Raw genomic sequence first — 12,788 nt, forward strand, 5'->3', positions numbered from 1 at the left:
TTATCTTTTTATAAATGACAAAAGGCACATCTGCCTCATTTTCGCTGTGGTATCGTGATACTACTCAGAACCATGATATTTTCATTGGTATCGTACCGTGGGTCCTAATTTTGGTACTGTGACAACACTAATCTGGAGGGGGTTCATCTGCAAAAACTAATGAAAAACTGAACAACGATATTCGGTATTCGGTATTCGGTACTCGGTATTCAGCCAAGCGTTTAATAATATTCAGCTTCGGCTTCGGCCACAAATTTTCATTTCGGTGCATCCCTAGTGCGGACTCTACTTTTACTACATGCCTCTTTGTGGTCCAGCAGTCTAAGTTTTTTCTAGGATGTGTGTCTCTTTTTGTTCTCTTTAGATTACAGTTAAACAAATAAATTGAGAGCATATCTCCTGCAGTGTTAATAATAAATGAAACAGACGTCATGCTGGAAGGACAAGTCCAACATTTACTCAACACAGATGGGAGGAAGCAAAAGGAGGTAATACTAATGCTAAATGTTCACTGACTGAGGACCTTGAGAAGACATTACGTATATCTTCCACATTGCACACTGACACTGAAACAGTCTGACGACTAAAACAAGGATTTGAACTTCTAACAGTCGAATATATGAAATGTGCCTTTAGCAGCAACGTCATCAAGCAGCGCCTGTTATGATATGAGTCTGTTGAGCGCACCCAACACTGGTCGGACGGATATTTATGTGCTCCTGCTTTTTCTTTTATCTCTCAACACAACAGTGATGGTTATAAGTACGTGTGGCGACTATATTGTTCATGTATGAAAATGTGGTAGCCGCAAACTGCAAACTGCAAAACTATCCATCAAAAAAGTTTTTGAGACATGCCTTAGCTTGTCACGTTGGGGGAGGGAGTCTTCTTCATCCGTACTTCATCACTTGGAGACGCCTCTTGTGTAACTTTCTTTTTGTTCCGTGCTAGTTGCGCTGACCTACTGTATATGGTTCCGCGTCCCGGCATAATCTTTGGAGAGTGACGGTGTTGAGGAATCTTTACGAATAATTAAGCATGGCGTTTAAAATCGCGCTTAATAGTGAAATCAAGTAATCGTGACATCTCTAGTTACATGTCACATCATGTTGATGTAGCGATGGGAAATGCGATCCGGAATTTTCTTGGGTGTTTTATTTTGAAAATTGACGGGATACTCTCGTCTTTTCTGTGCCTTACTTCCTGTTTGACTCATTCGGTCTCTGCAAATTGATGCGCCGTCGCACGGCGTCCATCAAAAATAGACCCGGCACATGTTTTTAGCAGAGCGGAGCCCCGAGCCGCTTCTAGGCTGCGGCTGGTGGAGCAGCTTACATTGACTTGAATGGCCGCGATTACCTCCGGCACCCGCACCTCGGCCGGATCGCGCACGCAATGGATCCAGTGGGTTGCCATAAATGGGCCTGTCCCAGAGGCATTCAACTACCAGAGGACTTTTGAAATCTTCTTTTCGAAACTGCATAAAATTAAATGCTCTGATTCAGGGTGCCGTACTTGCAAATCATGAGGGAGGGAGGGAAGGAGGAAAGCAGTAATTTGTGTCTGTTTGTGTGTAATTAATTTGAGTCTTACCTTTTTGTTTTCTTTTCGTATTGTGTATTTTGTATTGTTTTGCGTATCTGTAACTGCAGGGGTTAAAGTTCTCCGGCACAGCGCCGGATTTCCGTTGTGGCGAAGTTTCTGTCCGGCATGGGCAGAAGTGCTCTGCAGTGCGAGCATTTCACTCGCATTTGCCCCTAAAAATATGTGCGAACCGGGAAAATGATTTAGGCGCACAGTGTGCGAGTAAACACAACCTACTGTTTACCATAATTGGCATCGGACGTTTTTTCATTGATAATCGATCAAATAAATGAATTTTAAAACTCGCTCCTTTGGCTCTGATACAGCCGTCTCCCTCCCTGCCTGCAGTCCTCACTGCACTGGACTTTGTAACAGTGTCCCGCCTACAGCCCCCTCTGATTGGTTACACGGCACAAGTGATAGCCAATCAACATTGTCACATTGAGACACAGAGCACAGATGGAGCGGGAGAGGCCAGCAACAGAAACCAGACAGAAACGAAAGTTGCAATAAAAATCCTCTATGCTAAAGTTTTAAAGTCACCACAACATTATATGATCCATTTCAATGATGACATGCTTGCCCAGAGGCGAAATTTCGACGTAACTGCGTGTTTAATTCACATCAAGCGCGGTACAATTTTGCAAACAGCCTAAATGATTTAGCTTCTAAAAATAAATAGCAAAAAGTCTGGTAACCACTGAAAGTTTAATCTTTATTTATAAACTCATTAAGCTATAAAAGTTTAATCTGAAAAGTAACTACTAAAGCTATAATCTTTTTGTTCGTTTTAATACTAAACATGTTCCTTTGTAACACATACATTTCTATTTCTTCATTTTGTGACCGCAACACCAAGCCCCCCTCTCCAGAAAAGATTTCAGATTTCAGGCACACAAATCTTCCGTGCTCCACATTTCAGACACAGATTTTTTTTCTTGCTTTAACCCCTGTAACTGTGTTTGTGAGTGTGAGAGTGAGAGTTTTAAAAGAATATTTTGTCTGCACATGATTTAGAATAATAAAATAGCCCTCCAGAGGCAGATCAGTACGTCAGTCATTTTTCTTTTGATTAATGAAATGTGTAACCACTAATCCTTAGCCGTAACCCTTCACCATAACATACCACTAGTGTTTTTATCAGTACAAATAGAATATTTTTTACACAGAAAAAGCACAAAGATGTTGAAATCTAGGCATATTCTGCCATCATAACTCTCAGAATTCACCAGATTGATGCCTTTAAATCAAATAAATACAAAATTCCCTCATGGGGGAGCAAGCCCCCGGACCCCCCTAGAGGATTCGGAATTAGCAACACACGCCCTACAAGCTAATAATATCCCCGCAGATATAGCCATTTCCAACTGACTGAGACAATTAGGGAAAAATCACTGAGGGGATTCATACATTTAGAGCCAAGGATATCAGACCCTGTTCTGTAGTGGAAAAATAGGCTTAATGAACATGTTTAATGCAATGAAGCCCCGTTACAGTATTCCTTCAGAAGCTATTTTCAGCCAGCCCGTAATTCCTGCTTTGAGCAAAGAAAACCCCAAAAGCCCAAATTTTGATTATAGTTTTTATACATTGAAAAAAGTGTAACATATTAACATATTTTAAGGAGCTGTTTTTGTTTTATATGCTATGAAGACTAGAGATGCACCAATACCACTTTTTCCTTCCCGATACCAATTCCGATCCCTGAACCTTAGGTATCTGCCGATACCGAGTACCGATCCGATACCAGCGCATATAATAAAAATGGATGGGATATGAATTGTTGTATGTCTCAGCTCCTAAAACCCTATGTATAATATTAAGAAATAAATACATAATAGTAGAATGAATGCCATAAAACTTACTTTTTTATTATCATTGTCCAGTGTTGACACAGATCAAGACACAGGTTGAAGTGCAGCCACACAATTTGGCAAAAAAAAGACATTTTAAAGGCTACAGTAGAATGTAGGGCTGCACGATATTGGAAAAAACTGACATTACTATATATTTTTTTTCAGTATATATTGCGATAACAAGAATTTTCACCAGATGACTTAAAGTAAGAAAATTAAAAAATAGTGGCGGGGCTTTTACTCACCACAACTGCAGAGGCTACCAGCTTCATTTGAAACAGACTACATTATAAAAGGGCCATTATTTATCATTCCCTCTGTCTCTATATTTTTACTTTTTATCCGCTCCCATTGCCTTGATAATGTTAATGCATGGCGCCGTCATTTCAAAATCAACACTTCCTGAACTTGTTTCAAATTAAAAGCCCCTTATAACCTGGGCTGGGAGAATCCCTCCATTTTCTAAATAGGCTTCTATTGTGAAACATTGGTAGGAACTTGTTGTGGAGAAATCAGTGACTTTTATGTTTACATACGGTACTTCAAATGGAGCGCCTGCCGTCTCCTGGAGCTTTTTCGGTGACTACAATAACATTTCGGCTGGCACATGAACAGACACAGTGACTCAAATAATAGTAAAAGTAATAAAAATAGGACAAGAATAACCCGATGACAACACACACGTCGTGAAAGATGACCGGAGATAATTGGTGTGTACCATCATGTAGTGTGTCATGTCTGTCGGCCAAGTCACAGCACGATTTTAGGACTCCACAATCGTGTAATGTGACATAGTGACTTTCAGAACTAGCAGAAAAGTTGTTTAGTGTGTACCAGGCATAAATCCTCCTTTACCGTTTCTCACTCTTGCATGTCGCTCATTTTCAGTGTGTGACTGCAGCGTGTGCATGAGAGGGGGAGGGGCTGCTGCTTGCTCAGAGAGGCGAGCGACAGAGAGAGAGGCGAGTGGAACGGAGCAATGAGCGGAGCTTCAGAGCTGCTTTTCTGAAGCAAAACAAAAGTTTATATGTTATAAAAAAAGAGAAAACATTGCATGTCCTGCTATGTGACTATCGCACATGCGCACATCGCGATGGTGATGTTCAAACGATAGCGTGGGTATCCGTAATGACGTGAGGCCATACGTGGTATCGGATTGGTCATAGGCTGTACTTGCTGATGCCTGATGCCGCATTTTAGGTAGTATCGGAGGCATTTCCGAGATGTGATCAAGTACACTACATAGCTTACTCATTTCATTTCTGTCCCTCAACTCAAGTCAAAATAAAACTAAACAAAATCACACCTCTTGCATTTTACTCGTATAAAAAAGACAGTAAACTTATCTTTAATTGTTTGCGTTAGATCAGTGTCACAGTTGCGTCTGTTTATTGTCTAGGACAGTGGTGATGGTGTGTGATGCGCTTTCATGGTGACTAACTGCTATGCAACTGCACTGACCACAGCTGCCGTGTCCCTCTGGGCACTCAGGGTCTCCCTCTGCTCTTCCAGCACCGTGTCCGTGAGGACCCCCTCCTTGTGGATTTTTTTTATTTATTTATTTATTTTTTTTACCTTGGAGTGGATATTTGTTTCTTTTGGTCTTCTGAGGAACTGAGAGAGACTTTGGGGATTGGGGAAGGACATTGGGTTTGTGTTTTATTAAGGAGAATTGTTTGTGGGGTTATTTGTTTTCTGTATCGGCATGACGCGCTGTGTTAATTGAGTGAATCGTCCGAGCCGGACGCGTGTTAATTTGAGTTTGATTTAATTTAATTACACTAAAGTTGTTGAGTTAAAATAACCATACGAGTCCTTTTCGTTTTTATACAATTTATTGCTGCATTTTGAAAGCAAAAAGAGTTACGTTTTTTTGTGGGTTTCATGTTATATCAGGGGTGTCAGCTTGGCACCGTGAACCTGTGACCTGTAAAAGTAGCGTTGTGACATAAGCCTCAGTAGGGTCCGACGTTAAGGTTATTTCCTACTTGCCCTGCCGGGCAAGTACTTCTCAAATCTACTTGCCCCATCTAAATTCTTACTTGCCCTGCCTAAGAGGTTCTTTTCAAGCTGTGTGGTGCAAATTGTGATTTGTGATATTGGGCTTTATAAATAAAATTGAATTGAATTGAATTGAATATTTTCGCTCACGACTTATATCTTACGTCAGCAGAGATGCTCAGCCAATGGAGGCAGCAGCACATAAAAAAGCAGCACACTGCAACTGGCCCCTCTGAGGACAGAAACAGGAGAGGAAATACACGATTACAGGCCTGGAATTAAGTCGTTTTTATCACGGCCAAAATGTGGGGCACCAAGGCCAAAACCAATGGCGCAATAACAATATGTGCTAATTACATTGAATGAAGACAAAACAATATATGTGTTGAAAAACAGTACTGAGTTTATGAAAACTGGGTGTGCATGACTGGGGATATATCTCATTTCTTGTTGTTTTGATTTATGTCCCTTATTTTTTAAGTCCTTGAAATCTCTGTATTCTTTTGTTATCTCGTAGTTATTAAGAAATTATTAGAAGAAGAACATTCTTTATTGTCCTTTCTCAGCACATTACATACACTGAAACGAAATTTGACCTCTGCATTTGACCCATCCTACTGTATACACTAGGAGCAGTGGGCAGCCGCAGTGCAGCGTCCGGGGACCAACTCCAGTTCTTTTGCCAATGCCAGTGGTCAGGGTCACTGACAGGAGTATTCACCTAACATAGCCTACTTATCTTTAATTATATAATTATTTATATGTCTTTATGTATATTTTTACATAAATCCCCAATATTTTATTTGACTTTAAAAAAAATCCTCTTCCTTCATTTAATTTTGTTTATTGTATTGTATTATATGTGTTAATTCTCTATAGGATCTTGTATGTTCTTTAATGTGTGTTCAATTTATTAAAAGAAAAAAACAAAAAAAAAACGTTTTGGTGAACCCTGCAGCAAAGTGAACCCTCTTCCTCAGAGAGGATCTTTGCCTCCCAGTTTGTTCCTGGCGGCAGAGCAGAGTGAACCATCTTTCTTCTCAGAGGATCTTTGTCCCATGAGAGCAGGCACTCAGCTGCTCTCCATGTCCGCAGTGTAAACAACTTTTTTTTTGACAGTCACTAGAAGCACATTATGACCCTTTGTAAAAGTTTCTTTGTGGTCCCTGTGTTGTACATGAGCTAACATTAGCGGCTAAGGACTGAGAGGCTGTCCGGTATGTGTGTGTGTGTGTGTGTGTGTGTGTGTCTGTCTGAGGAGTGTCAGTATGTTAACTTGTTAGCCGTAGCCGGGTGCTGCTTGCCCGACCGGGCATGTCTGCGCATGGTCTGCTGGCCCGCCGGCTATTTTTACTTGCCCCGGGCATTCGAGCAACCGTTAATGTTGGACCCTGCTCAGTTTCTGTTGTTGGCGAATTGTTACAAGCTGATGAATTCGCTGGTCAAGGCTAGGCAAAACGTTAGTACAGGTGAGATGACAGACGGATGGTTTGTCTCTAACAAAATACTTTCTGTAGACATGCTGCAAGAACGGATTAATGCTTAATATACATCTGCAGCCAGAGCGCATTACGCTGTCAATAGGCTTTATCTGTGGGGAATACCAGGATGTGTTATCCACATAAGGGCATGTACGTCACATATATGTCCTCACAGTCCGTGCCGGCGCAGTGAGGGAAAAATGCACAGACTGCTTCATGTTGGAAGTGCTGTGGTCGGACTAACGGGCGGTCGGACTACTGGGTATGAAATCCGATGGTCGGAATAATGGCATTAAAATGGTTGCATTAATGGGCGGTCGACATTATGGGACTAAAACGATAAAACTTGCCGTAGACCTGCATGGTCGGATTAGCGGGTAGTCGGAGTTATGGGTAGTTGGACCTATGGGAGGTTGGACTAACGCCTGGTCCACCTATGTGTTTAATAAAGCATGTAACGCGTTTACCGGGAGCTGCAGTCACTGCTGACATACCAGCGCAGGATGTTGGCTCTGTATGAATGTATTGCCATCAATAGGCTCATTCGAGATGAACTGCGCCTCGCCTGGAAAGTAGAGTTGTCCGTTATCCAAATTTTGTTACCGTTAAACCTTCCCCACATTTTCCCGGGGTATACGGTATTACTGTGACTAATCAAAAATCACTTTGAAGGGCTCAGAGGGAGTCACCAAAATGTCTGCTTGCGCCTTTACCGTTCAGAAACAGAATAGAAAACAGTACATAGGCCTAAGAATACTGAAAAATAACAAGAAAACATGTACAACATTAACAACTTTTATTAATTAATATTTTAAGAAAAAAGTGCAAATACAGCAGTCAACCAAACAGAATGAAATAACAACAAATTGTTTGTGGGCTACAGTCCACTTCCAGTACAGTAATCAACAAACAAATCAGTTAAATTAAAACACAGCCCTATAGCATCCAATACTTATAGACTTATCAAATAATAAAAATGTACAATAAATAACAAAGGCAGTAACGATAATGTGTGCTATACAGCGTATCCTGAGACCGCAATGGGTACTGTCCATTGGTTTACTTTTAGAATCTATCAACATAAATCAAATTAAAAGCACAGCTCTACAGCATCCAGTACTAGGGCTCGTCAAATAAGAAAAACAGAACAATAAATAACAGGGCATAACCAAAAATGGGCATATATAATCCTATCCAGAGAATGCAACGGGAAATACTGTTCATTGGTTTATTTTTAGAGCCTACCTTTAGTTTGAAAAGTTCACCCTCTCAAAGTCCAAATTTTCCTGTCTGTCAGAACAGGCTACTCCTCATTGAAAATGAAATAAAAACAAATTATGATGATAACTATAGCAGCATCCTATGCTTCAGAACTATTCAAGGTTTTTAGCCAGAAAAACCAACATGTTTACTGTTTTCCGGTTGGAGCACGGCACGTAGTGGATTGACAACTCTGGCCGTGGTGCTGGTTGGTTCGGGTTGCGCTTCTCCCTCCTCCCCCCACCTGCTGCTGCTGCTTGCAGAAGTTGTGTTTTTTTTTTTTTGGGACCAACTTGCTTGATGCGTGGCTTGCCATCTTTTCTTCTCTTTCTCACGTCCGAGCTGTCACGTGACGATGTCACATCCAAAAACTTTATCAAATGTCATCCCCTGACAACAGTTAAGGGCAGTTATAAGAGAAACATTATAGCCTACTATTAGTTTTAAATTGTAATAGTATTAAATTGAAAAGTCAACCACACATACATAGGTGCTGCACAAACATTCATTATTTAGGCATCAAATAAATTATATTTAATAATATATCAGGCCCCTATAGGCCTATATGCGCTGCAGATTTTTTTAATGATGGTAATGAAACTGATACCGTTGCTATTTTTAGATACCGCAGGATACCTTATCATCGCATTATCGCCCAACCCTACTGGAAAGTAGACGAGAGCGGGCGGCTGATCAGTCCGTACAGGAGGTCACAGAAAGTGTGTGTGTGTGTGTGTGTGTGTGTGTGTGTGTGCGGCAGCTCTGCAGCAGCATCATTTTGGCATTTGTTGCTTAGTTCTTTTATTTTGATATCTTAATTAAATAAACATTAATGTAAAGATCTAGTTAATGTTGTCTCATTTTTTTGTGGTGAAATGTTTTTACAGTTGTGCTGGCAAAAAAGAAAATGAATCTAAAAGCATTGTAGACCTGTCCTCAAGGCACCCACTTTGGGAACTGCTACTTTTAAGGCATCAGCCTTGTTCTTAGTTCACTTTAAGAGGGAAAAACCTCTGGATGGCTGGTCACTGAGAAGAATAGCAGCCCACACTTAAACAAGACGCTTTTTGACCTCAAATGCTTTACATCTCCAGTAAATATGGTTTCTGTTAACTTGTTTTGTTTTGTCAAACCTCTTTATGTACATCTGTTTATGTCTTTCTTGTCTCTGTAGATCGCCCAGGGATGTTTGATTTCACTGGGAAAGCTAAGTGGGATGCCTGGCAGCAGCAGAAAGGTATACGTTCAGTCACCGCTGTCACTACTCAGGTCTCAGGCAAACCTTCTTTAACCTCTGTGTACAGAATGAGCTTATTGCACTTGTACTTGCTCATTTTAGTTATACTGTTTCATCTCCAGATCAACAGTGGGAATTTAAATATTTCAGGGTTATCTGAGCTAAACTCTGTTGATGGAGCCACAGCATTGGTTCTGAGTCTGATCCCATTATTTATTACTTATATTTCCCTGAATTTTGATAGCCAGAGCCAGCTAGCCACATGTAGTCACAACAAGTCCTGTAAACAGTGGCAGGTGTGCTTGTAGTGTAATACTCACATCACAGTTGACAAAACTGTGGTGACTGAACACAGCTAATGTAGTGCCTATCATTCTTTTGTATTGGAAGGATAATAACCCTTTTGGGGCTCATTGTAATAACACACTTTTCACAATGTTGACATTGCACATTTGCAAAAATCAACATTCAAATGAATGGACTTAATTATTATCATGTGTCGGCTATGGCCAAGCATATCTGGTCTTGGTCTTAAGGATACAGAGCACTGCTGCTTATATAATGAATGAACATGGACAGAATGAAAGCCTCTCTCTCAATAAGTGGTTTAAACATAGTCTGATCTTTTGAAGATATATCTGGTTTATGACAACTTCAGCTGGATTTACATTTACAGAAATATTTCACTGACACAAAGTGGGTCCTCACATGAAACTAATCTGTCTGTGCAGTAGAAAGATGCCAAAGATGTGTTAAAGACAATTACTGTGAAAAGGTAAGCTAAAACATGTTTCTGATAACATTCTACCGTTTGATCAGATCAGATCAGATAGGGGCGGCTGTGGCTCTGGTAAAGTGGGTCGTCCACCAATCTGAAGATCAGCGGTACGATCCCCGGTTCCTCCAGTGTGCATGTCGAAGTATCCTTGAGCAAGATACTGAACCCCAAATTTCTCCCAATGGTGCTTCCATCGGTGTGAGTGTGTTAAAAACTGAGTAGCAGGTGGCACCTTGTATGGTTGCCTTGGCCACCAGTGTATGAATGTGTGTGTGACTCGTAGTGTAGCGCTTTGAGTGGTCGGATGACTAGAAAGGCACTATACAAATGCAGGTTCATTTACCATTTACCATTTTGTGTGAGATCAGATTTTTGTATGAGTTTGAGTGAGAGAGGGGCAGGTCGGTCTCTTGATCTACGTCTATACTCTTTGTAGGGAGGAGGAATATGTAGGCACTGGTAAGATGGGGGGAAGTTTACCACTGTTCATTTACACATGCTACCCACAGTGTTTTGATACAAAGCTGGTTGAAAATTGGCGAGGTATCCCTTTAACACAAACAGTTAACAGCAGTCCAGCCTTAAGATACCTATTCTATAGATCCCTCCTGTAACACTAGACATCACGCGTCATTTATATTGCCTAATTTAACAGTGTATCCTTTGATTCACTATGTTGGGAATGTCTACCTGACACTGGGTTTACACTGGACGTGGAAGCGCTGCAAAGCGTACCTATTTTCAGTGGAGCGCTGCCCGCTTGCTTTCGGTGACCATGTTAACCGATTGGGCTTTTTCACAGTGGATGCGGCATGGCGCCAAGTGCCCTGGCTGGCTCACGATTTACAGTGATTCTTTCAGCGTCTGGTCTATTTTTTTCCATGAGCTGCGAGTGAATCTGGCAAGAGAACACACTGATAATCTATTTTAAACGACATAAAGGATATATTAGATATGATGCAAATTTCATTTCATTTCATTTCATTTATTTCCTTTTGACCCCTCCCCGGGGTATAAGGGGGCAGACAAAAATAACATTAACAAATCAGAGCAGGCGGCAGCCAATGCACAACAAAATAAATAAAACAGAATTTGTGTACATACGTACAAGTCAAAGCAGATAAAGAGAAACTATTCAGGATTTTCTTTAAAAGTTTCAACAAATTTGACAAGACCTTTACTTTTCGAGATGACATTAACTTTTGAAACCAACTCTCTTCTCTCTTTGTCAAAAAAAGAACACACAAGTACATAATGATATTCGTCTCCTCGATTGCCAGTCAAACAAAGAGTACATTTCCGGGGGACTTTTTCACGGTCATACCTGCGCTCAGAGATAGGTAACTTATGATTTCCACACCGAAACTTAGACAAACAAATCCTTTCGGCAGGTCTTAACATAATCAGATAAGGTTCAAAAGTGAAATCCGTTTTAAACAGTACAGTAAATGATCTGACTATGATGAATGATAGAATATGCATCCAGTGCTTCCACGTACATGTCAGTTGTGTCGAAACAGAGCGAGAGAGACATGAAAAGCCGTGCACACACACACACACACACACACACCCCAGCTATTTTAGGTCTTGAGACAAAAATGCTTATTAGTTTAGTATCATTTTAGTCATTTTTATACTTCATAGTTTTAGTCCAGTTTTAGTCGGTGAAAACTCAAAACATTTTAGTCATAATGTTTTCTATATGTTTTTTATCTTTAAACTAATCCGGTGAAGCTAATTCATGTTTCAGAAATTAGAATCAATGTGACAGGTTGTATAAAAGTTTCATTTAGACATTTTTTTCTACTGTCAAACTGTCATTTCACCAGGAGCTCTTTACAGGTTTTAAGTGGTGATTTACAGACACACATACTGATCATCATTTGATTCAGATTTCAGCTTTATTAGTCCCCCTCGGGAAATTATTTTCACAGCACCATCCAGAATTAAAAACAACAACATAACACAACACAGTACCATACAGCATAGTACACCATACAATACCATAAAACACAGTGCAATGTCATACAAGCCTACAGAATAGAACCACTGCTGCACCTGGTAGGCTGAGTAACACAGCCACTATTGATTCAGCAAACCGATGGCCGCTGGGACAAAAGAGGACCTAAATCGTTTAGTTGTGCCCACTGGCACTCTAAAACAACATCCCGAGGGCAACTAATCAAACTCCCTATGTAGGGAATGGTGGGAGCGACACGCATAAAGGAGCTGCAGGCTGGAATTGAACCCGCAACTGCTGCATCAAGGACTGAGCCTCTGTGCATGGGGCGCTGGCTCCAGCCACTAAGCCACCAACACCGCGTGTCCCAGAAAGCATTTTTTGGTTTAAAAAACGTCTAATAGCCGTGTACATGAAGACCTGACGTCTAGGCTAAATCACAGCTGAATTTGGGCTGTCAGTGAAAATTTGGTAGACGTCTAACCATAGCCAAAGTGTAGACGTCATCAATTATACGGCTATGTAGAGACCATGTCCAAAAAATGGAGATAAACATATTTTAATTACTGTTGACTCTCCATACGTGATTGAATAACATACCGCATGCCATCTGCAATGGCGAAAATTACAT

The 12,788-nt window shown here is 40.7% G+C and overlaps 1 protein-coding gene across 3 annotated transcripts in view; it reads left to right on the forward strand.

Annotated features, from left to right (window-relative positions):
• LOC126392764 (acyl-CoA-binding protein-like) overlaps positions 1 to 12,788 on the forward strand; it is a 46,664-nt gene that overhangs the window by 21,602 nt on the left and 12,274 nt on the right. For 2 of the 3 annotated variants that reach the window (XM_050048380.1, XM_050048378.1), the window contains exon 3: positions 9,357 to 9,419. The exons of the other annotated variant lie outside the window; for it this stretch is intronic. In XM_050048380.1, the coding sequence (XP_049904337.1) occupies positions 9,357 to 9,419 (63 nt within the window). The remainder of the gene's footprint in view (positions 1 to 9,356; positions 9,420 to 12,788) is intronic. 3 annotated transcript variants of the gene reach the window in all.

The sequence above is a fragment of the Epinephelus moara genome, chromosome 7 (assembly GCF_006386435.1).
Source record: "Epinephelus moara isolate mb chromosome 7, YSFRI_EMoa_1.0, whole genome shotgun sequence".
NCBI lineage: Eukaryota > Metazoa > Chordata > Actinopteri > Perciformes > Serranidae > Epinephelus > Epinephelus moara.